Below are 25,114 nucleotides of genomic sequence, written 5' to 3'. Positions count from 1 at the left end.
GGTGAGCACCTTGTTTTCAGCCGTAGACAACCCACCACACTTAAGTAGAAGATTTAAGCATGTGTGGTTTTTCATTGTCATCAGTGCTTTACTTTTTTTCCCTGTTTTATAGAACTCTCTATGTTAAATATTTTAAATAGCAGAATGTGACTAAGATAGAAATGCGTGTATTTCTCACGCGCACCTTTCATTGAGCTCACAATTTAAATGTTTCAGCTTATTTAATTTTCTTTTTTTCCCTGGTGCAACTTCTCACCTTAACTTATTTGGCGGTAGGGCAAAGTGGATGCCGCTTTTGGGCATGTAGCACAGAGATGTAGTATTCTGCAAAGATGTGAGCATGTGCTTTCTGCTTGTAAATAGTCCGATTTGATTAGGATCAAAGTGACTAGTTAGGTTGCCCTAAGTAAAATGCCTACTCCTGATCTTCTGCTGTCATCACTTGGCAAGTCCAGCTCATGCAGCATGGCTTTGACTGGAGGAGTTATTCTGAAACCAGTAATCACCAAACATTCAGCTGATAGTCTACAGCCAAAAAAATTCAGAAGGCTTCCTCTTATTTGCAATGTATTTCATCAGTTATTGTGGAATCCCCTGGCTCTTCCTATTGCCTGTGTAGTAACAAAACATAAATCCTTGCTGTTCATTTAAAACAGTAAGTGCAGCCATTATATTAAACATAGCTTGATTTAATTTTTTTACATACTAACTGGATTTGCTTTGATGTAAGGTTCTTAAGAATTGTTATTGCATTGATAAAACAAATGCAATTGCTAATGACATGGAGATATTTGCAGGGCATTACGAAAAATTGAACGTGTTTGGTTATGCGCAAGTCTGCGTTGACATGCACCTCCCTATGGAGTTAATATTTATTTGGGATTGAAATAGTTATTACTCTACAAAATTTAAAACTCTCAAAATACTGTATCTTTCTAAGTTATCATTAAATGTGTGAATCTTAGATGCTTTATGCATGTATCTTAAAATAGTATGTAGGATTTCTACTTAGAAAGAAACCTGGAGTGCTAAGAGATTGTACTTTTAGAAGTAGTCATCAACACATTGCAAAAGCTGTGGTGCTTCATTTAATATACGTTCTGCCTATGGAATGCATACTTATTTGTAGAATGGCTCAAATCATCCTGATAAAAAAATGGATATAGTGGCCTGAATATCAGCATATACTGTTCAGTTTTGTGGTAATTCAGACTTACAGATTGAAAGGGGAAGTAGCAGAAACAACAGATGCTGTAACTAATGCACTCCTTAATGCTGTATTTTCCCCTTCTGGTATATCATCAACAGTGGTGAGCATAACTAGATTTTTCTGGAGGCAGCATCCGTGGCTGTATGTATTAGAGTATTGCTTTTCTTAATTGCCCTTTCTTTGTTGATTGGTATATGAAGATCAACTCTAGCTCTGGGCTTACCGAAGCTTTTTAGGGTTATTGATGTCTGGTTCCTGTTTTTAGCTCCTCTTTTGGGTAAAATATTAAGAAAGAATTGTTTAAAGTGTAGCCATTTTTGTAATCACTGGTGCAGTCGTGCTGTAATAAGGAAGAAATTATTTTCAGAGGTATTAAAATAGGAAATGCTGGTCAGTCTAAGTAAGACTAAGGTTTCCAGTTGTCTGTGCTTTCACCACAAATCCTAAACCCAAGATTCCTTCAGGGCATGTTCCATAAACAGAGTTAAACTAGGCAAACAGCAGTAAAATCATTCAATACCTTTAGCTATATAGAGCTAATCATTTTCTCAAGCACCCTCGCTTGTGACTCGTAGATGACTTTTTTCATAACCTTTTATACTGATCAACTTACTAGATCTTAATGCTGAATGAGCTCTTATTTTCATTTCCATCCAGGGAAAACGTAATAGCACAAAGGTAGCGTTCATAACTGACATGGATGGACATACTGCGTATGACATTCTTGGTGCAAACACACGTCTGTAGAGAGTATCTACCTTGTCTGACTTGAAACAAACAAACAAAAAGAATTTATGAGCAAAGGTTTTTTAAATTATCGAGGCATTTATTGTGTACCCAAATTGATACATTAACATACTTTTATTAACTAGCAATAGGATGCAAGCTTCTTGGGGAGTGGAGTGATTTATGCCTGAAATAGCATTTAAATGTTTCTTCAGACAGCAAATATTTTCCTTTATCAAAGTTCACTTTTTGCAGTCTGGCAATGTTTACAGTTCTTAAAGATTTTCATGGGAGCTGTGTGCGTAAAGCAACAGTAAAAATATACATCCCAGATCTTGGTGGATGATTGTTAAATCATCAAATATACTGTCTCAATTTGGTTTTCAGCACTGTGCGTGAGCAAACTCATTTCAGGATTGTAGCTCTTTGCAGTTGTGTCAGTCTTCCCACATTTCCTGTTTGCCATCATATTATTTGGCTCAAAGTGTAACAGATAGCTCGATGGCTTGGATTTTACTTGTCTCTAATGTACTTTGTCAACTTCAGAAGCAAAAGAGTTAGCCAAATCCGGAGCAGTGCTTGTTGTTTTGTGGTGGTTTTTTTTATTTTTTTAAAAGTATGTGACTTTACTCACTGTTAATCCCCATTCTACAGGAAACCATGATGCTGAAACTAGCACAATAGTCATATGTCCTTTAATCCTATCCAAGCCCCATAGCAAGATACTGAAGAGTTTTGGCATAAGGGTTATTGTTTCACTGGTGTTTGTCCTCAAAGAGAGAGAGAGATAGATTTTGGTTTTCTAAATCTCTTGTATTTGCAGCAATTTGGTCGTATTTTGGTGACCTCTGCATGAATTAAAAAACCTCCCTTTTGTGCTGCATTCTCAAGCCCCAATGGTTTTCTTAATACACTTGGTACTGGCAGAGAGTAAAGTGTGACATAAATTATTTGAATTCATGTTGCTGTGTATCTACCTCACATTGTAATGATGCTTTTTCTGCTTCACCTATAGCTTCCTGCAGATTTCACAAAGCTGCACCTTACTGACAGTCTCCACCCACAGGTGACCCACGTTTCATCTAGTCACTCAGGATGTAGCATCACTAGTGATTCAGGAAGCAGCAGCCTTTCTGATATCTACCAGGTAAGACTGGAATGGATGCTGATGGGAGGTGCAATTGCCAGCGGTTTTGACGTTAATAGCTGAATGACCATGCTATTGCCTGTTGTCAGTTTTTTGTCTGAAGAAGCGCTCGATAGACTTAAAAAATCCCTAATTTTTGTCTTAATTGTAATAATTTAAGGGTTTTATCCGCCATGTACTAGATCTGATGTTTGAAAACTCGATGAGTAATCTGCAGCACAGCAATACGACGTGTGTTGCCATAGTTTGTCAGGGTCCAAGTCAGCAGTGTAGAGACAGTGTTTCGCAACATTTCAGGATTGTGCTTCATGAATTTTGTTTATAATTTGTGAATTTGGGGAAGGAAATCTTCCTGAACTTCAGCATGGAGAGCCAGTGTGGCCTCTCCAGCAGATGTCCGTGGTGGGACCTAGGAGGTAAAAAGCTTCTGTTCCTGACTCCAGCACTTCGCCTCATCTTTCTGTCTTGTCTGATTTGCCATACGTATAACAGCAGCTGTGATGTTTACAGATGAGAATTTCAAAACTATAGATTTAGGACCTTGAAATGTGAGGGATTTTTCTTCTTGATGCTGTGTTTTACAGTTCTTAGATGTGTTGGCTTCAAAACATTGTCAGTGGCAAGGAGAAAGAAATACACAGTAAGCAGCCTGTGCTGGCCTAACTTGAGGGGCATATTCCAGTTTCCCCACTCTGTAGAGACCTGGTGCCAGCCTCTCACTAGTGCTTTCTCTCCTGGCTGTCCTGGGAAAGATGGGGAGATTGAACTGCTTGATGCTTTTTTAGAGTTGTTATACTTCTGAGGGGGCTTCTGCTTGTAAAGCTCTGTGCTCTTCATTTGGAGCAGCTTGAGTTTGGAGACATTTACTGTGAAACTGATCCAGAGGGTTCCTAGAGCACTTGGGGGTATGCATACTTCCTCTAAATATAAATTGGAAAAAAATCAGAAATAAAATAAGATGAAGAAGTCTACATCCTTCACTTGATTTTTACAGTTCTTGCAATGTCAGAGGATAATTTGTCCTGATAGGAAAGTATAGCAATTTGTTACTCTGAAAAAAAGGAATCAAATCTAATTAAAATGTTGTTGTATCAAAACAATCATAAAAAAATTAGCGAGACCACTTCTACATGAAGTACTGTTTACTAGAAGAGGAATAATGTTTATTTGGAATGCTTCTAAAAATGCAAATTTAGCCATTTGAACAATAGGAAAAGCATCATCTATACAAATATACATACAAGTCCAGTTGTGAGCATAGCTGTAGCATATAATCTGCTTCAGGTGAATAAGCTTGTAGGCTTTTCTGTGGGAGAAGATAGGCTATAAAAAGATTCCGGTTCAATTTAGACAGTAATTGCAATAATGCAAAGGTTTATCTTTGGGAAAAATGTTGAAGTAACTGAACACTTTAGGCGTAGCATATGCCAGTCAAGTATGTTTGTCAGAATTTCTTCTGAAGAGAGGATTACTTCGAGACAGGATTTAGGTTTATACTGTGAGGGTGAAGAAGATGTAAAATCAGCTTTGTTCTTCAAGTCTTCTATAGATTTTTGTACCTTTCATTCCAAAGATTTTCACAGTAACATAAAAATAACAAGGACCTCTAGAGACATGGTTGTAGGTGGCATGTAGTTATAGTCATACAGTTACTCTCTAGATAAGTTGGAAGTAAATTTTTGCAAAGATTTGCAGCAGAACTTTCATAACTGTGGAAAAGATCATGAATTTCTAGGAAATTTTTAAAAAAAAAACCCAAACAACTGTACAGAAACTTCAGAGAAATACTTCTTTATGCAGTCACCAACCTGGTGTATGACTCCTGTGATAAGTTTTGGTTGCAATAATGGAATCGACAGAATGGTTGGTGTTTGGAGAGAGTTAATATTTTTCTGAAGTATTTATGTGGTGAACATTTACTTTTTAAGTATTCTTTTAAATTTAATTTAAAAACATGATCTGTTCTTGGTGATTTTAAATATTATCTGGTTTCTTCAATTAATCTACAATTAGTATCTCATTTAAATGTGCCTTGGTACAGATATTTTGAGAACTGTGTAATTGTACAATGTCAAAGTAATTGTTAAAATATCCTATGTCTGTGTCAACATTGAGATGTTCCATGTACTGTGGAATGTAACCCCATGTTTTTGTGTTAATACACATACTTGAAAAAACATTTATTAAGAAAATTAATTGATAAGTTCAGGTGTGGAAACTGATAAGGTTCTTAAATTCTGGAATTTAACTTAATGTTACCAAGTATTGTTTGAGTTAATGGTTTCTCATATTGTGGTAAATCATTAATTTCTGACCTCAGTTTGAGTCATAAAGAAATGTAATGTAGCAGTGTTAAGTTAGGTTAAAGTACTGCCAAAAAAAACCCACAGCAAAATAAAATGGCTGTAATTTGAAGTCCCTAGAGTCAAGTCAAGGATTAAATAAACAGGAATACTTTTTGAAACCAAGAGATTGGATCAGTCATTCTCTCTCAATTGTTTGCCTTTTAATTCTCTCCCAAGTGTTTATTCAAAAACAGTAAACCATAACTGAGCGATGTACATGTTAATTTTTTACTTCAAATTTACTTACACAAAGCTCAGTATTGTTGTTCCTCTGATTCTTATGTTCTGTACATAATGGCATTTTTCTATTCAGTAGGGTGGACGTCTGTTCATTAGGGCCAAGTAGATGATTAGATGATTTAGAGAGATTTAGAGAGATTTGATTTAGAGAGATTGCCATCTTATCTTGCAATTCATAAATAAAATAAATATTTTTTAAAAAAAATTATACCGTTAATTAGATCTTTACTGCTGAAATCTGAGGTAATGATATGTCATGTTTTGCATCCTAGTAAGTTTTAGTTCTGTAGCCTTAAGAGCAGCTGTTTGCAGTGAAAATGTGTTCATGGCCTTTTAGGATTTTTTTGAATAAATCATGAAGCTGAATCTTCAGATGCTTTCAGCATTGAGCTGAGAATATTTCCTTTTAAATATTAATGCTGTAACTAAATTTGTTTGTCAAATGTTGCACATGAAAGACCTTCTTTTAGGGTAAGAAGTACTTACCAAAATAAAATAAATAATCCTTTGTGTTTACCGCACCCAAGTCTCAAAAATATTTCAGGTGCCAATTAGTAAGGTCCTTAAATGTTGTTACTTTTATTTTAGGACTTAAGTTCGTAAAGTGACTAACTCTGTAGCGTGACTGGAGAGGAAGGGGATGCTGAATGTTAATAGATTGTGTGCTGGCTTGTATTTGCCAAGAACAATACTTTGCTTCTGTCTCGTATTGCCTTGGGAAAGCAAATCATTCACTGCTGCTTCTTGTCTATGGCTGCTCGCTCTTGCTTCTCATGCTTCGTTAATGCTTCCCCTATGGAAGCATATACCTGTTCCTATAGGCTCCTAAATGCTTCCTATACCTGTCACGTATATTACCGGATGATGATCCCGGTTTGAAAACGAGGAGATTTAAGCCCGTGACTGTGTGTTATTCCCCCTCCCTGTTTTGGGAAGGCGTTGTGTTGGCTCGGCTCTTTCCTTTGCCAGCCTTTCTTTGCCTTATCCTGGCCTCAGCCCGGTGGCTTCCTGCCGGCCCTACATGCCCTCCGGTGTCTGCCCAGATACTCCCGGCGGTGCAGGAAACCAGGAATATCCTTTCCGAGACCCTCCCAGGATGTGTGTATCGCTTGGAAATTTTCAAGATGTCAACTTTTGTTTTCTCACGAGGCTGATACGGTAACTCGTAGAAGAAAGGTCCACCTTCCAGAAAGTCTTCCTGAGGGAGTCCAAACCTTTATCTCTCAAACCAGATAGTCCATGCAGCCTGCCCCTAAGTCACTGTATGTAAAATAAAGAGGTTTTACCTTAAGATTAAGTCAGTCTTTCTGACTCTATCAGCCTCTGCAGTGCAGGGGTCTGGGTAACGCAAGGATGTCTGAAACGGCTCAGGTAAACTATGTTCTACTGAACTCCCCCTGCCCGCTGCATCTGCTAAGTCTTGTGCATTACCTTATCACTCCTGGTGAGTTCAGGTGCTCTAATCTGTTCTGCAGCTTGTAGCCCAGGGATAACTTACAGAGTCCTTGTTCTGAGTGCCTGTGGTCTCAGCAAACGTCTCCTCCTTTTGAGAAAGCAGCAATTAGTTGGCGATAGGGGAGGATGCTGTTCCTGGTGTGCGTTGTCTGGATTGTTACAGTTTTCCATCTCTAGGGAGGAAAACTGCTCAGACTGACTCCTGCTTCAGACGTGGGCTGCTGCGTTGTAAATTTTGTAATAGATAATGAAAGAGCAAATATGAAGAGAGAGCGCAGTAAAAATCTTAGACTGAAGGAGTTTTAAGGTATTTCATGGCCATTTGCACTCGTGTCAGCAGAGTATGAAAAAATCATTTTACTACCTTAGATTTATGTATGGTTTGTGTGCATGTAGTGATTATAATTGATTGTAATATAGATGATAAGTATTTAATAAACAAATATGTATTATAATTACAAGGATTGAATTTCATAGCAGTTTATTGATATTGTAAACTTTTACGCGGTGAGTTGAAAACTAATATCAAACGAAACCCCAGCCATGATTTCTGTCTGTGGAGAAGCTGCATCTGATGTGTTTGTATGACAGGAGGAAATATTTCAGGCTAATGGGACTTTTGCAAATGATTTCACGAGAGGTGTAATGCCAGTGTTCTTGGTGTTTTGTATCAGTATCGGCTTAAAAATTAGGAAGTAAAGAATGAATATTTTTCACTAATAAACATACTTAATTTCATGTTTTAATTTATTTTTTTAGCCTTTAAACTACAATGACTGAAAAATAAGGTGGAGGTCGGTTTTTTGAGCTGAATGTGGCTGCTTTCTTTGTTAGTTTTGTGGACTTGAAGGACTATGAACCAGACAATGAACATATTTCTGGTTTGTGCAGCAAGTTTCTTCTGTGCCTTTTTTCTCATTCTTTCTTATTTTTTTATTTTGTCCCCAGTGTTTTTCTCTTGCATGTTTGGAGATTTTGGACTGTCAATTTAGGTGGTGACATTAGTCACAGAGGGGATTTATATTTCAAAATGATGCACTTTTTTTTTTTTCTTAATGTTTCCTGAAGAAAATAGTTAAAAATAAAAAAATTTCTAGGCTAAGATGTTCTGTTTAAAATACTAAGAAATCAGTAGTTAATGTGGCTTTTCTAGTTTTTTCTTTTTATATTGTTAGGATCAACTGGAAGCTTTTTCCCCAAACCAGTGTAGAAAAGAAAACCACGAAGGCCACCTAAAACAGAGGAGGTTGATTTGTAAGCAGTTCTCCAAGTCTTTCCCATAGTAGGGGCAGGGTGTGTGTGCAGGTGTGTGTGATAAAGCAGTTGTTATACTGGAGGAAGAGTTACTTTTGTGTAAAGGTATAGATCTGTTGGATGAGCCAACATCCTCCTTGACCTCTTCGGATCTTTTTCTCAACAGATACCCAAAAATTGGTTGGAGAAAGAAATGAGGCAGTAAAGGAGGTCATCTTCTTTAGCTGTTCATGTAGTCCATCTCTCTCATTATGTCCATGTTCATAATGCCTCCAAAAAAAGACAGACCAGTAGAGTTGGGCATAATCTGTTTCCTCTCATACCAGTCTAAAGGGACCAACAGAGTCTTCCATATCCCCAGTTTGCCCTAAGGATGAATGATAGTTCTTTTTTTCTTTTAATTCTCCCCACCCCGAATCAATCAAGGAGCCAAAGACTAACTGAAAACTTACACAAGGCTCCTCTACTTTACATCTTTTCCTAGTTATTTCGTGGTATTTGTTTAATTAGCTATTATCACTCAAATCTACAAGTGATTTTGGACTTGGAGATCCGTAGTAGTTGGAGCAACCATTTTCATATTAGTACAGTGTTAGCGTTTATAGACGCTGCTTTAAAATTGGACAGGTTCTTCTTAGGTACCAGATGTGAGGTAATTCTTCACCTCAGGCTTGAAAATGTCTGTCTTAGTCTCCTGACTTTCTTGTTGGTGATATGACAAATAAAATATTAGGCTGTCACTGTTACGTGATTCCTCTGAAGCTGCAGCAAATTTCTCGTGCCATCTTTACAACTGTGAAGAAAATTTTTTATCGCAGCTGGTATTCAGACTTTGGAGAGACACTGTTTTGTATTTTAAGCTGCAACCAGCATTTTTCTTTACATGCAGTCTATTTAGATTTATGAAGTGGAGCTAATTTCTCTTATTACCCAAGAAACAAAGGACAATATGCACCTATGAAAGCACTGATTTCTGAGGTGTATTTCATCCTTGATCACATGCTGTTGAGAATCTCTAAGCCTCATGATTGACTGTAGTATAAATTCTCTTGGGTATTCATGTTGCGTTCTGGGTTTTCTCCTTTTGAGTTTTTTAGGGAGCTCCTATGCTCAAAGGAGCTAAGAGACTTTTTCCCTTTAGTCTTACACAAATGTATGGCTATTGCTTCATAACTAAGGGTTCCTGCGTGGATGTGCTTGCTATTTCTAACCCACGAGGGAGTACAAAAGTATTTAAAGCAGGTGGGTTATGAAGTTCAATGTGTCAGCAAGAGGACCTTGAATACTTTGTGTCGTACTTGATGTTACTAAGCCTAAAGAAGCTATTTGCAATCGTTCTGTAGATAAATTGGTGTGTGCTTTTACTATGAAGACAGATCCAATTATTCTTAATAACGTAACAAAACTCATGCAAAACTTTTTGCATGTATAAACAGAAGGAGTCTTCGTGGGATGAGTTGTTTGATACTTTACTACTATGATGCATGTGGCCTGTGTGGAACGGCTACGTTTGTGTGCCTTTGCTCATTTTTGTGTAATTGTAAGATTTTTTCAGAAAATTGCTTGGAAAAAAAGTGGGGTTTTTTCCTTGAAAGATTAGGTTTATATTTAAAGGTGTCAAGTTAATAAATTTTCTTACTGCTCTGTGGATTGTTGCATTCAGTTCTCAGCTTCTTTGTTGCAGTAGTTTGTATTTTTTGATAACTAGTATGTTAGAAATAGTTGCTTTATCATTTAGGTTTCTACCAATACCTTCAGTTGTCAAAAAGATTTAATTAGCTCTGTGAAAAGTGATCATCTTCAGGAAATGCTTGTAGCCTTTAGTATTTTCTGAACACAAAGTTGCATTTAATTTCAGTATGAGAATTTTTTTTAAATAGCGTCAATTTTCCTGATAATAGAGCTTCAAGTTCTCTCCAGTTCTGTTTTATCTTTTTAAGACAGTCAAATAACTTTTCTTTTCATAATCACGTTTTGTACAATATGTCGAATTTTCTCATGTATGTTAGCATTCTGTGACTAAATTTAGTTCTGCATTCATTTTACTAATGTGCTTTTGGGAGAGGTTAATCTGGGCAGGTGGGAGGAGCACTTGTTAGTAATGGGAAGGTTTGCAGAATTGACTGCGAGTTAGTCAGTGCCACTGTCACTGGAATTGTCACTGCTGGAGACTTCTGGTTCTGACACATTGGTGTCATGAGCTGTGTGTGTCTACTGACTCATCATCACTAATTTTTCCACCAGTCGCTTTTGATGAAGGCTGTTTTGAAAGAGTAGTTACAGCAACTGTTTCAAATATCTCGTAAGGAACACGCGTGTTAAACACAGTAAGACTGCTAATGAAAAAACTGCCATCAGTGCGATCATTTTTGTGATTTGTTTGTATGACAGTAACATCTTTCTTTATCCTGCTTAAAAAAACGCTCAGCATTTTTTCTTTTTTTAAAAATAAAAAAAACAAACACCACAAAGTGAGAATAATTTGAATATTGTGTTGTAGATGCTGTTATGTTTTTTATATTGACGAGACCCTGCTACAAAGCTTGTGTTGTGCTGTAGGACAGAAGGATTTAAGAACGACACTAGCTGCCCTGATCCGTCTCCAGCCATATGCTCCCATTCATAAGGTGGCTGCGTATAATGGCATTAAAGTAACAGATGTTAGCCACAGCTAGTGAGGCAGGAATAGGGAAGATGATACTATGAAAATACCAACGTAATTTGTCTTACCTTCTCTGTGCTTGGAGGGTGACCTAGTTTTGGGTGGGGTTTTTTAACCAGTGTGAGAGACAGATCGATAAAACAGGCTTTAGTAGTTGTGTTTGCCATATGTAGTATTTTTAAAGTAGATGTGAATGTATTGTGTGCTTCCAGAGTGTCAGAAACAAGCCATCCCTATAAGGCATGTGAGACTTGATTTCTCAAGCCATGACTTAAAAGTTGCTCATTAGAAGCTTGCATTTCTTTAAAAATTGTCATAGCTGAGCCTTGGCCGCTGCCATGGTATTAAATCGGGTTCTGAGAAAAAGCAGCTTTATCAGCTGTTACAGGCAAATGTTTGTGGGATTTATTAAGTGTTTGGCCTTAAAACTGAATCATTAAAATGTATTTACCTTTAGGTGCTATATTAATGACCTCAGGCTATATATGGACTATGTTTTCCTTCATTTTAGTACGATTTAAAGGAGGTTAAGTTTGGCAGATATTCCATGTAGTCCATCTGTTGTGTTTAAGCAGTGACTTCGCATTTTTTCTGCATCTGTAAATTCTTACACATTTTAGCAGCAAATGAAAGCCATGTTTAACTATGTTCAACTGGAATTGTAAAAGAAAAATACAGTCCTATGTTACTGGGAGATAGCAAAATTCCTGTAGTGTTTTGATGTTGTACTTATTTCCCAAAGCTGTCTACTTAAAATTGCATTGCGTTCCTAAATGTCTGAAAATGTAAAGTTGGGGTGGAAAGAGAAAGTGTTTTAAATGAATTGTTTATTTAAAAAAAAATATATTTAGCTAATATTCCAACAAATTGTTCCTTGAAATATAACTGCCTTCAATTCCCCCAAGACCTACTGATTAAATAATGTCTGTAAAATCCTGTTTATGTGTGGCTGATTGAAACTAGTGTTAAAAGCCCTGTTTAAACAGTGGGTTTGAGTTAATTAATTTTTAGTTGTTTTAAAAAGATATGTAAAGAAAAAAGCAATATAAAAATATTGAGTGAATTTCTGAGTGATCTGCTGGATGATAGAATTCATTTCTGTACATTTAACTGGAAAACTGTAGCAGTGAAGAGCGCTTTTGAATGTTTTAATTGATTTTTTTTTTTTAACTGTTTGTACGTGAATTTAGGCGACAGAAAGTGAGGCTGGTGATATGGATCTCAGTGGGTTGCCAGAGACAGCAGTGGATTCTGAGGATGATGATGACGAAGAAGACATTGAAAGGGCATCGGATCCTTTGATGAGTAGGGATATTGTTAGAGACTGCTTGGAAAAAGACCCAATAGACAGGACAGATGATGACATTGGTAAGTATTGCTATGTAGTAAAATGCTGTCAAACTCGTTCTCCTTCACCAAAAAAACCCCAGACTTTTTCAGCTTGGGGTTTTATTTTAAGCATTGGCTTTTGTAGTTGGTAAGTTTAGTGTTTATTCTGTAAGGTGATTCATAAATGTCATAAATTCAGCTGGTGAATGAGTACAGCCAAAGAGGAAAACAAACTATTAGTTGCTGGCCCTTTCAATCTCAAGCTCCAAATTCCCATTGGTATCAGAACTGATTTATGAAGTAAACATCATTGTGTACTGGAAAAGAGTTAGACAGAACCTTGGCAAGGTCAACATTAATGTCAACACTGGATGCTTATTACATCAAATTTTTTAATTGTAAGATGTGATCTTGTGTCTGTTTTCAACCGAAGATACACATTTGTGTTAAACATTGGAGCCATTAAGACCTTTACGTAAATGTGCCTCTGATCAAACTAATTTGCTATGTTAACATATAGTTTAATACATTGAAAGCAAGACAGAACTAGATTTCAAATTCTTACAATTTCTAATTTAATCTGTTTCACTGCTGAGTTTTAATTTTTTCCTTTCATCAAAGTATGACTAAATGATGATTAAGTTTGATTATCAGATGATTAAGGGACTGGAGCATGTCTTATATGAGGAAGGTCTAAGAGAGCTGGGAATGTTCAGCTTGGAGAAGAGAAGGCTCAGGGAGATCTCATCAATACAAATACCTGCAGGGAGGGTATAAAGAAGACAGAGCCAGGGTGGTGCCCAGTGAGAGGACCAGAGGCAATGGGCACAAACTGAAACACAGGAAGCTCCTTCTGGCCACCAGGAAATACTTTTTTTACTGTGACCAAGCACTGTAGAGGTTGCTGAGAGAGATGGTAGAGAGGTCTTCCTCCTTGGAGATATTCAAAAGCCATCTGGACACAGTCCTGGGCAATTGGCTGTAGGTAGTCCTACTTGAGTAGGCTGGTTTGAGCAGATGACCTCCAGAGGTCCCTTCCAACCTTAACCATTCTGTGATTCTGAGTAAAGAAAAATTTAGGAAAAAGATGGGGTCCTATTGACTACTTCCGGTAGGTTTTTTTAGGTGAAACTGAATGCAAAAATGGCTAACATTTAGGGCATATAATCCCTCAGCAGGACTACTAAGAAAAATTGAATTCTGTAGTTATGAACAACATAAAAAAAAAGAAAATATCGGAGAAATTCACTGAGTACAAGTGCAACTCCTGTGCATGCAGAAGATGGAGCAGCAGTAGTCACCTTTAAGGCAGTAATCCTGTCTGGTCCATCCAAGGGGAACTTTGTGAATCCACCAGATGATGATCAAGTACAATTTACTGTTAAGTCTGGCCTAGGAAAGGATGGCTTTACCAATGAACTTGCTCAGTTTTGTGAAATTTCCCTTCTTAATGGCGTGCTGTGTTTTATATAGGCCTATCATAGTCTTAAGGGAGCTATTGCCCTGGCTGGAGTATTACAGATATCATTGGTTGTATTCAGAGCTCTTGGTTACATTACAATTCTTCCATTATGCTGACTTTTACTTTGCAGGGCTTCTATTGATGATATGACCAGCTCGTCTGGGTCTACAAAATACCCAGTAATTACAACAGGCCACTGTACATGATTTATTAGTATACAGAAACGATTGTGCAGCATTTTAGCTTAAGTAGCCTCAGGCATCTTGCTGAAGAACTGTCTTTACTGTGCTTTGTTGTTTTGACATGCGTGACTCTGGGCTTTTTCTCCTTCAGAACAACTACTGGAATTCATGCATCAATTGCCTGCTTTTGCCAACATGACAATGTCAGTGAGGAGAGAGCTCTGTGCTGTAATGGTGTTTGCAGTTGTGGAGAGAGCAGGAACTATTGTACTAAACGATGGGGAAGAGGTCAGTAGAAGTTGCTTTTGACTCTCCTATTATACGAAACATCCCAGATTCCACAGGGTTAAGGTCCTCTTTTGTTACTTTAAAAAAAAAAAAAAAAGTAACATTAGGCAGGTAAATTAATCTTTTTTTGTTCTGGGTTAGTTTGAAAGCTTTTATTTAAGCACTTGCACATTTATTATGCAATAAAAGCCTAAGAAAATAATCTTCATAATGTACAAAATGCTTCCTGCCTATTGGAGCTGATTTTGGGAGTTTATTTCAGTGTTTAAGTGGTCTTTTAAAACCTTCTTTTTTTTAATGTATTTTTACAGTCTTACATTAAACTTAACATTAAAGATTACATTAAACTCTTAACTTTAAAGATAAGATCCCAGTTTTCTTATGCTGGAAATAGCTGTACCTTTAAGGTAAACTAGTGTATAAATGTTTTTAATAGGTGCTAAACAATGACTTCTCCTTTGGAATGATTGTGAGAGTTATATCTATATAGTGTGATATTACAATGTTAAGTGATTCAGTCTTCATATATCCTGCAACATTTGATTTGTAGCTGGATTCCTGGTCAGTCATTTTGAATGGCTCTGTGGAGGTGACATACCCTGATGGAAGAACAGAGATACTCTGCATGGGGAACAGTTTTGGCGTTTCCCCTACCATGGAAAAGGAATATATGAAAGGAGTGATGAGAACCAAAGTAGATGACTGCCAGGTAGAGTGTCAGACTCTAATACACGCAAAATCACATATCTGTAGGCGTAATGCAGCTCAATACCAGACGCGTTTTTATTTGAAACTGAATATACATAAAATCTCCAGTGTGTAACCCTGTACAATAGTTAGGAAATATGGCTCCTGCTTACACACAGCCTGGGAAATTGAGTTCTCTTCATCTGGATAGGGATCATATTGGATGAAGAGGTTTGTCTACATGCTTTCTCCAGAACTTGAAGCCCAGCAGCCTGTTGCATGTATCTGTTGCTTCAAACTTCCCCTTAGTAGGATCTCAAGGTCCATTAGCCATTACAGGCTCTTTTACTTCTATGAGTAATAGCCATTCTTCCTTAATCAACTCAGCTGCTGAATCTTAAAGTAATAGAAGCGCTCTCTCCCACGGTTTGAGTGGAAAAATCTTCTAGTTTCAGCTAATCTGGCCTTTCAAGGAAAATGCCTTAATGTTTGCTATAATGCAAGCAGTCAAATATAAAGAATGCTTCTCATAGCATAAAACTACTAGCCTAAGCTGGATATGTGGTTGCTATTTGCTTATTCCCATCCAGAAAATAATAGCCAAGCCCTGGGTGAATTAAGCATTTTGCTTACTCCCGGTGGCTAATTAAGCTTCCAGTGGATGCCCTTTGAAATGGGTGGAAAAGTGTTAATGGGATCACCTGGTTTAGTTTGCCCATGTAACTTCCGAAAGTGTATAAATGATATCTTACTAGGATAATGCACATGATTTAACAACTCTTCAATCAGAAGAAACACTCTTGTTTCTTTGCAGTTAAATACTCAAGTTCATATAAAAAGACAGTTTAATCTTCCCTCAAAAAAGAGACAAAGTTGTAAAACTTTTAACAAGTTATAAAAGGCAATTCATAGTGTGTACAATATTTTCTTTTTCTAAGTTGTAGTGGGTGGTCTTAATTATATTTGCATAGTGTGGATGCTAGGAATATTCTTAAGATTTTTATTCTTGCACTTATTCTTGGCTGAACAGATGATTGTAGAAAATATTTTTCCTGCTGTATGCATTAATCCAGAAGTAATTTGTTTCTGTGTGCCTGCACTCATGTAATTGAATAAATGTTAGTTTTCTTAATGATTGACTTTATAAATGAAAACTATTTACAATAGCAATAGGCACAAAAAATAAAAGCTAGATTTTCCCTTCAATCTCTTAAGCCTTCTAAATACCACACAAAAGCTTGCATGGGAGAAAAAACTACCAGCTAGCATACTGAGCTTCATCTCCAGAAGAGAGGAGGTCAAAGCAGCTAAACAAAAATGGCTGATGATGCTAAATCATTTTGCTCTGATGAATCTTGGTCCTCTCTAACTGCAAGATTGTAGTGGAAGTACTGTGCTCCTGTATTCACCTGCTTACTACAGCTGAACTGCTGGAAAGCCAAATTTGGCTCACTGCAGGTTGAGAAACTACTTTATCTTTTCTATTAATAGAGTACTTGTATCTTAAGTCTAAATGCTTTTCTGAATTTTACCTTTTAATACTGGTGCGTGATGATTCTTTCCAGTTTGTTTGTATAGCCCAGCAAGATTATTGCCGTATCCTCAATCAAGTGGAAAAGAACATGCAGAAGGTTGAAGAGGAAGGGGAGATTGTGATGGTGAAGGAGCACAGGGAGCTTGATCGCACTGGAACAAGAAAAGGTCACATTGTCATCAAGGTAAAGGCAAAAAAAGGAGTGTCTTGCAAAAGTCTGTGTTCTGTGAACTTCTTAATTTGGCAAGTTAGATCCGGCATTAGTTGAGATACATATTACAAAAATATGTATTTGAAAATAGACAATTAGTATTTCTAGTTTTTTCTCTTTATAATTATGCACATTGATAACTGGGTGATTTCTGTAGAAATTAATTACATACATTTTTTACACTTCTTATCACAATCGTTAAGCTGTTATGTTTGCTTAGCTCATCAGTCAATAGGTGCCAGTATTCTTTCTAGTGTAATGCATCTTCAGTATGTTACAAGAAAACAAATTTGCATTTGTTGAAAATCTGTTTAAATAACTAAGATTTTTTTTTTTAATAGGGAACAGCTGAAAGGTTAACAATGCATTTGGTGGAAGAGCACTCTGTGGTAGACCCAACATTTATAGAAGACTTCCTGTTGACATATCGGACCTTTCTTTCCAGCCCAATGGAAGTGGGCAAGAAGTTGTTGGAGTGGTTCAATGACCCCAGCCTCAGGGATAAGGTTAAAATCCCCAGAATTACATACTTGTTACCATTTGCATTGAAATATAAGCTATTAAGAATAAAATATATTTTAAAGAGAATGGCTAAACTGAATAAGACACAAATATCTGGTGACGTATTTTAATGAGAGAATATATGGATAAAACTAAAAGAACAGTTTTTCCTTATTTTATTTAAGCATTAATGTGTTCAGGCAAGGCAAATTAGCCATATTTTACATTACTATGTTTTTACAACATAACTTAATTGCTTGCAAGTATAGGGAAGGCTTTTTTCCAATAATCAGTATTCTTATTTAGTATCATTCAATAGAATTCCATTGTATCTCGAAATCTGAGCATATAACTAAGTTCTGTGTTTTGCATACATAATACTAGTTAACACAACTTGGCAAACATTTTGTGATAACTTATTTTTATATAAAGAGACTAGAAAATATAGGCATTGTTAAGAATCTGTTGAGCCTTACACAGCATTAAAAAAAAACAAAAACCAACCCAAACACAAGAAGGCAATCAAACATCCTCTTCTCTAAACAAAACCACCATGATGGAGGAATAAGGCCCTGTATATCCAGTTTTGGCACACTGTCTATTGAGGCTATACTGTGCTTCACACTAATGCTTTATTTTTCACTTGTATACAACTTTCTCGTATGTAAAAAAACTAGTAAAAATTACCAGATTTTTTTTTTCACAAATTTAAAACCAAGGGAATTATATCAATAAGGTTAAAGAGAAATTTGATTTTCAACTTTTATTTAAATCTGGGTATTTCTTCTAGAAATTCTAGTATATCTTTGCCTTAGAGGAATGATCTTGCATTTGGCAGAGAGGATAGGCTTTGCAGCTAATATTGTTTAGCATAGGCTTGTTACAGCTCCAGAGCTATAATATTGGAGTTCATCTTTAAATTTATTTTTCTTGTCCTCCAATGGATAATCCCCTCAGCCTCTGTGAAAGCCTGAGCCACCACAGTTGCTGGTGTCAGGTCTGAAAACGGAGCAGCTCTCTGTTCTGCTGTCTCAATAACCAACCCTTTCTGACATCCAGTAGCGCTGACAGAAAGGCAAAAGTCAGAGAACAGATTGGGACAAGTGGGGCACAAGGAATCTGGAAGATTTTGGCTGTTTCATATTAGGGGCTGGTAGGCAGTGAGGAGATGGAAAGAGGTGCATAAAACTTCCTGAGGATCATCAGTATTCAGTAGTAATCAAAGTGGAACATTTGAGATCAATCTTACTGATGATTTTGCCCAGCAGCAGAGTACTTGACTTTACAGCTTTAATCCTCTTTTAATGCGGTTCTTGGTTGTGACACAGGTAATGGCATTCCTCTGGAAGTCACCCTTCAATCCTTTCCAGTGCAGTGTCGTTGGGTGTACATTAGTAAGTCCCAGCTTTGAAAGCAGCATTGATATTGAAGCTCTCACTGCAGTGATTTAAAATGTTACAAGGCATGGCTTGCAACTTCCCAGCCAATTTTAAAAATCTGCAATTAGCCTTAATTTAACCAGACATTGTCTGAATCTTCCAGTGTCATCCACATTAATGAAAAACACTGAGGATGTTTAACAGAAAGGAGGTTCATCTTCAGTTTCAAAAGTGGACAAATCTTAAATATGTTAGAAATGCTACCCCTAGCCTACATCCCTGTGGCTGGGAGCTGCAGCACGGAGTGCTGTGCAGTTGCCTCCTGTTAGAGGAGTTCTGAAGGATTTGATGAGTTTGGTTATTTGTTTCGGCAGTTCTTCTGAATTCGCTTGCTTTTCTGGGATGAAAGGCAAGCTACTTGGAAACTTTATATGAGGGTGGCACAGTTTGGTTTTGGATGCCTGGTGTCAGACTTTTAACATAAGAGGCTGCAGGGGTTTAAATTTTGCACAGACGCAAAGAACGGACAGGGGTTAGCTTTAGCTGATTGAAATTTGTATGAGATTTTGTTCTTAAGCTCTAGTTTTTGAAATGTTTAGAGGTTTTCCCCTACTAACTCACTTTCCCAGCATAACAAAAGAAATGTGGCTGGTTTTTTAGAGAGAACTTTGAGTGGCTCAACTGTTATGGATTCAGGAGCTTTTTAAAAGTAGTGTGAATCAATAGTAATTCTAGACATCGAAACTCTTTTATTTTGTTAGGACAAGTGCTGCCGATGGTCCACGTCAAGTCGCATACTAAGATAAAATTTTATAGTGGAAGCATATAGTTTTAAAAAATGCAGCTGTTATTTTCTGGCTTTATCTTCAATAATATTAGTTGATAGTATTCCTTTAGGATTTTTTTTCCTAACAAACTGTAAAATACCAGCTGAGATCTTTCTGAACCTGATAATCGTAGTTGCTTGGGGGGAGTAGGGGTGGGGAAGGAAGGAGGAGTGGTGAACTGAAAGATTGACTCTAAGGAAAAAAGTTGCATGTATTTGCTGTTAAAACCTCTTTCCTGCTTCTCACAATAGCTCCTTTTTCCTGCCTCTCTAAACGTACAATTGTTCTCTTACACAGGTAAATGCCTAATGAAGTTAATAGTGGCTTATCTAAAGATTTATGAGTTTCGAGAACCAATATAAAGCAGTATCAGAAGCTTTATGATCATGTGCTTGAAGAATTAAGCAGATTTGGAAATGTACATGAACAGGAAATTGTTGTTATAAGTCAGAAATGGATCTAACTCGTTGCCTTGTATTTGTGCTCTGTTCCCTACTTGATCAAATACGATACAGCCAGTGTTAATTTTCTAACTCTTAGTATTCTTTGTGAAATACAACATACAATTGCTTATATAAGTGAAAGCAGTTTTTGTACTTAATACATTCTATCCTCCTGGTAAATGTTTGCGTATTCAAGTTAGGTTTGGGTGTATATATATAATATTTAGGATTCCAATGGGAATTTACAGGAGCTTTAAGGAGCAGTATTTTTAAAGGACTTGGCACTAGTGCAGTTCTGGATATTCCTGGAAATTTTTTATATTCTTGATTAATTTTCAGGTTACACGGGTAGTATTGTTGTGGGTGAACAATCACTTCAATGATTTTGAAGGAGATCCTGCTATGACTCGATTTCTGGAAGAATTTGAGAACAATTTGGAGAGGGAGGTAAGAGTGAGGGGTTTTTCTGACAATTTGAGATGGCAGGGAGTAGCCAGATTGTTGTTATATATAACTAATGATGCTTTTCCCTTACAGAAAATGGGTGGACATTTGAGGCTGTTAAATATTGCTTGCGCTGCTAAAGCTAAACGAAGATTGATAACCTTAACAAAGCCATCTCGAGAAGCCCCTTTGCCTTTTATCTTGCTGGGAGGGTCAGAAAAGGGATTTGGAATCTTTGTTGACAGTGTAGATTTTGGTAGCAAAGCTACAGAAGCAGGCTTGAAACGTGGAGACCAGGTATGTAGTTTCAAAATGGTCCCCCCATACACACTATTTTTTTGCTTCCTTTCTCTTTGCTAAATAAAAATAATGCTACCTGTTTGTGTTTTTAGATACTGGAAGTGAATGGTCAAAACTTTGAAAATATTCAGCTGTCAAAAGCCATGGAAATCCTTAGAAATAACACTCATCTGTCTATCACTGTGAAAACCAATTTATTTGGTAAGTTTGTGTGCACTTTTTATTCTAATTTCTGTTCTAATTTAAATGGAGTATTAATTTTTTTTTTAAATAGTTTAAAATAGTTTTGTTTGAAACAATTTTGTACTGGGGAGGATAGAAGAAGGAAGCTTGCAGGTCCTAAAATACCTTAGCTCATAATTGCAGAGAAAAATTTATGAAAAACTTCTTATATGAAGTGACTTCACTCTCACAAGTGCATGTTTCTGGATTAAGGGGAACTATTGCAACCATTTAGCTCGAAATTACAAAATGTGTTTGTACATGTAACATTTAGTCCTTTCTCAAGAATGAAGCCTCTTTTGGAATTTCAGTTAATCAGTGATCTTAATCTGTGTGGTGGATTTGCTCGTAGTTTTTCAGTCCACACCTACAATGAGTGCAACAAGGTTAATAAAAACTTTCTTGCCAGCTCGGTGAAAATAATCTCACTGCCCTCTGAATCTATTCCCTTCATTTCTCCCTCTACCGAGTACTAAAGCAGACATGAAGGAGTCTTTAAGCAGCTTATGACCTCAGTTAGCATCATAAATAAATAATGTGTGGGTTTTATTTGATTTTTTTTTTTTTTTTTTTTTTACCACTGGATACTTGGATTATTTATATAATTTAGTGATGTGTTCCTCAAGTATCTCTTTCAGAATCAGGTTCTTCATCGCAAATAAGCAGGGCAGAATATTACCACAGTGATGATTAAATATGCTTAGGTTATGTCCAAAAGTTATTTGTCAAATCTCTTTCCTGGGGATTTTTTTTGCTTTGCAGTCAAATTCTAACATTTCAATTGTTTCTCATATTTAAGGCATTTCTTAATGTATCTGTATAAGCTTGCTTAGCATATGTAATTTGTCTCTCCAGCCCCCAGCTCCTACTCAGCAGTACAGTTATTGGCTCAGATTACTCTCCTCCACTTTTCTTTCTGTGTCTTATTTGAAGCTTTTGAAGTCTCTTGGCAATTTGTTGTGTACCTCTGGAGATAAGGATGAATATTAAGGACAAAATTAATACATAATAGTAAAACCTAGCCCCTAATACTCATCCTTAGCTAGTTGCCCTTGTTCCCACTTTTTCCTACAGTCCTTGGTTTTAATTATCAGTTTTTATTTATTACTACAAATCAACTCATCAGATGATTTTTCCATTTACATGTGGAGACTTCCTCTCACACTCAGAATATGTGACTTGATCTCTCAGTCAGTTTTGTTTGATTTATATAAATAGATAAACATTTTTGTGAAGCTAAAAGTTGCAGTAGAACTAAATCACAAAATCATCAGGTATTTCTGCCTCAGAAATGACTCTTTGCTAGGGAGCAGAGAGAAACTGAGTGGGGTTTTTTTTTTATATCTGGCAGATGGATGCTACAGCCCTGTAAAACATCCATGTTTCAGTAGTCTCTCTTAATTTTCCTTATGACTCCTTCGCAGTTTCCCCTCTGATTTCTGATTTTTTTTTTTGATCCTGTTGCCAATAATTTCTTGTCCATCTGAGAGCTTTTGTTGCCGGCTGTCTGTATAAAACCTTCCTTCTCGGTCATTAGTTTTCCTATCTCATTTTTGTCTGGCTTGCTCTTTTTATGCATGCTACTATTCTGCAGAAGCTTGTGTGCTTAGGTTGAAAACTCAAATTCCTTCTATTGACACCATCCGTGCAACCGTGTGGTTATCTAGTGTATTTCTATCCTGAGCTGGGCCAATTTACTGTTTTTCTGATTCATACTCTAGAAAATGAATGTCCTTTTTAAAACTTAATTTTTTTTTTTAAATCCTTATATCTAAATTAATTTAATACTTGAATTTACAGAATATCCTCATCAGTTTTTTGTAATGATTAATATTAAACTGATCTGGTGCACAGAGCTTTCTTTTACATTTTTGTTCTTTTTCTTTCCTCCCTTCTCCTGTTTTGTGCAGTTTTTAAAGAGCTCTTAACACGGTTGTCAGAGGAAAAAAGAAACGGTGCTCCCCACCTGCCTAAAATTGGTGATATTAAAAAGGCGAGTCGTTATTCCATCCCAGACCTTGCCGTTGATGTGGAGCAGGTAATAGGATTAGAAAAAGTAAATAAGAAAAGTAAAGCCAACACGGTTGGGGGAAGAAATAAATTAAAGAAGATACTTGACAAGACTCGAATCAGTATTCTGCCTCAGAAACCGTACAAGTGAGTCTTTTATTTCCTCTTAAATATTTGCGTTCTGTTAAATTTTAATAGTTTCTCATGATACTTATGATTTGTCATGATGCTTTTTTATATTTATTAGTGCAAACCATGGTTATATCTGAAAAAATATACTGGAAAAAACCAATCTTAACATTTGAATGATCATAAACTACTAACAACACAGCTCCTGACTTCAATATGAACGTATTTTACTTCCGATAGATAAAGTGATGGTACAAATAATTTTTCATATCATTTCCTGTTTTCTTTTAAGAGGACTGTTAACTGGGATCATCCCAGACAATTAATTTCAGGATAACTCTGCAAGCAGGTTTGCTTGCAAATGATTGATAAGAGCAATGACTTCAATTTATCCCCATTCCAGTGGTCTATAAGAATTTCTACGTACTGCCGTAAGGGAGACTGAGGTTAAAATTTTAACTTGAGTTCTTTGATAGAATTGAGTATTTTTTAAATTAAAACTAAATATGGTATCTGATACCTTTTATTCTATGAACACATTTTAGAAGTAGAGTTCTGATAAGGATGGTTGGAAACAATAGATGAATGAGTTTTATATGATTTTATGGGAATCTGGTTCTTGGCCAAGACAGATGGCATCGATGGGAAAAGTGAATTGTAGAGGATAGTTGATGTGTAATCAGTGTTTTCTCTTCCAATTTTTCTTTTCTGTGTCCCACTGAGGAAGTAATCCGTTCTATTTAAGTTCATGAGAAAGACACTTGTGCTGAAAATCTGGAGGTTTTTTTCCTGCTATTACTTCAAAAAAAAAGTTTGCTTAACTAATGTTAGGTATTCCCTACTAAATGAATACTGTTCTGAAACATTATAAATAGAATGTTAGTAATGTAAAGGTTAAATGAATACAAATTATTATATCCAAATAATGGATAGTTCTTAAATTGTCGCAAAGACACTTCAAGAGAGGAGAAGCTGTAAATCCTCTTATGTTGTTTGTCTTTAGAATATTTTCTTTTATTTACTGGTCTTGTATGTTTGTTCCTCTGATGAGCCATGCATACTGTTAAACGTGATGTTGGGGTGGTTTTTTTGCATTGTTCACCATTGTTCACAGCTTTTGCATCAAATTATCTTGTTGGTTTTCTTTTTTTCTTTGACTCCTTTCATTTTTGCACTTTGTGCAGGGAACTCTTTGGGTAAGGCTCAGGAAAACAGTACACTTGACCTATTTTCTTTTCCTTTTTGCTAGCTTTACTTTGTGTGTTATATATAGCAATTTGTCTGCAAAGCCTGTTGACATTCAGTTGTTTCTGTCTGCATGGTTTCTGCATAGAGATGTGTAGCTGTAGACTTAACTGTTTGTGCTTTTTCCCCCCTGTTGTGTAGAAACTTCTACCTCATTCTTCCTAATAATGCCATTGCCTATATTAAGGGACTTTACCAGGTATATTCTCAAGTGGTTTTAAATACCAAAAATCAAGAAGGATGAAAAAGCTGAGTTACTCAATTAAAGTAGGTATTTAAAGACCTCATGAATCAGCTAGCTTATGAGGTGAAACCATCCACCTTTTTTTGAATATGAATACTGCAGAGGACTCCAGTGCCTTCAGAATGTATCCAGATCAAACCAATCTTTAAACTAGAACGAGATCACTTTTAGAGGGAGCTTGTCTGCTTCATGAGACATTAAATCAGTATCAAAGGTGAATCAATTTGAGCAGGAGATAATGCCTGCCTTCAGTCTTGCTTTTTAGTCCAATAATATCAAGTAAGTTCCCAAACTGAGCAAACATTTCCTCTGCATCTACTGGGAAATCTCCTTCTCCCCACGAGCTACGAGGTATCTCTTGAAGTGTGCTTCTGGCTACAGCCCCCAATTCGAGCTCTTTGCTTTCTTTACTCTTCTAATCCAGAGTGGTTTTTGCTCCAAATAAGGATTAAACACAACCCCCACCTCCATGTCTTGCAAAGTTCTGCCTGGTCCATAGTGCAGCATCCCAAACACAGAGGTAGCCCTTCTCTCTCCTCTCTCTTTGCAACCCTGCAGTGGGATGCACAGTATACTGCATTTTGAAGGAAGAAGCGTTCAGACATCTCCACCATTCCATTATCCCTTCTACCCTGTTT

General features: G+C 36.6%; 1 protein-coding gene across 1 annotated transcript in view; it reads left to right on the top strand.

The window, feature by feature from the left end:
- The first annotated feature begins 2,943 nt into the window (after window positions 1–2,943).
- The window catches only part of RAPGEF2 (Rap guanine nucleotide exchange factor (GEF) 2), a 48,226-nt gene continuing 26,055 nt past the window's right edge, over window positions 2,944–25,114 (top strand). Inside the window, exons 1-10 of the mRNA XM_009708891.1 lie at window positions 2,944–3,083; window positions 12,230–12,407; window positions 14,164–14,300; window positions 14,851–15,009; window positions 16,553–16,705; window positions 17,074–17,238; window positions 20,222–20,329; window positions 20,420–20,623; window positions 20,719–20,827; window positions 22,759–23,005. Of these exons, the coding sequence (XP_009707193.1) occupies window positions 12,254–12,407; window positions 14,164–14,300; window positions 14,851–15,009; window positions 16,553–16,705; window positions 17,074–17,238; window positions 20,222–20,329; window positions 20,420–20,623; window positions 20,719–20,827; window positions 22,759–23,005 (1,436 nt within the window). The 5' untranslated portion in view covers window positions 2,944–3,083; window positions 12,230–12,253. The remainder of the gene's footprint in view (window positions 3,084–12,229; window positions 12,408–14,163; window positions 14,301–14,850; window positions 15,010–16,552; window positions 16,706–17,073; window positions 17,239–20,221; window positions 20,330–20,419; window positions 20,624–20,718; window positions 20,828–22,758; window positions 23,006–25,114) is intronic.

The sequence above is a fragment of the Cariama cristata genome, unplaced genomic scaffold (genome assembly GCF_000690535.1).
Source record: "Cariama cristata isolate BGI_N322 unplaced genomic scaffold, ASM69053v1 scaffold6631, whole genome shotgun sequence".
Lineage (NCBI taxonomy): Eukaryota > Metazoa > Chordata > Aves > Cariamiformes > Cariamidae > Cariama > Cariama cristata.
This window is presented reverse-complemented; position numbering and strand designations above follow the sequence as displayed.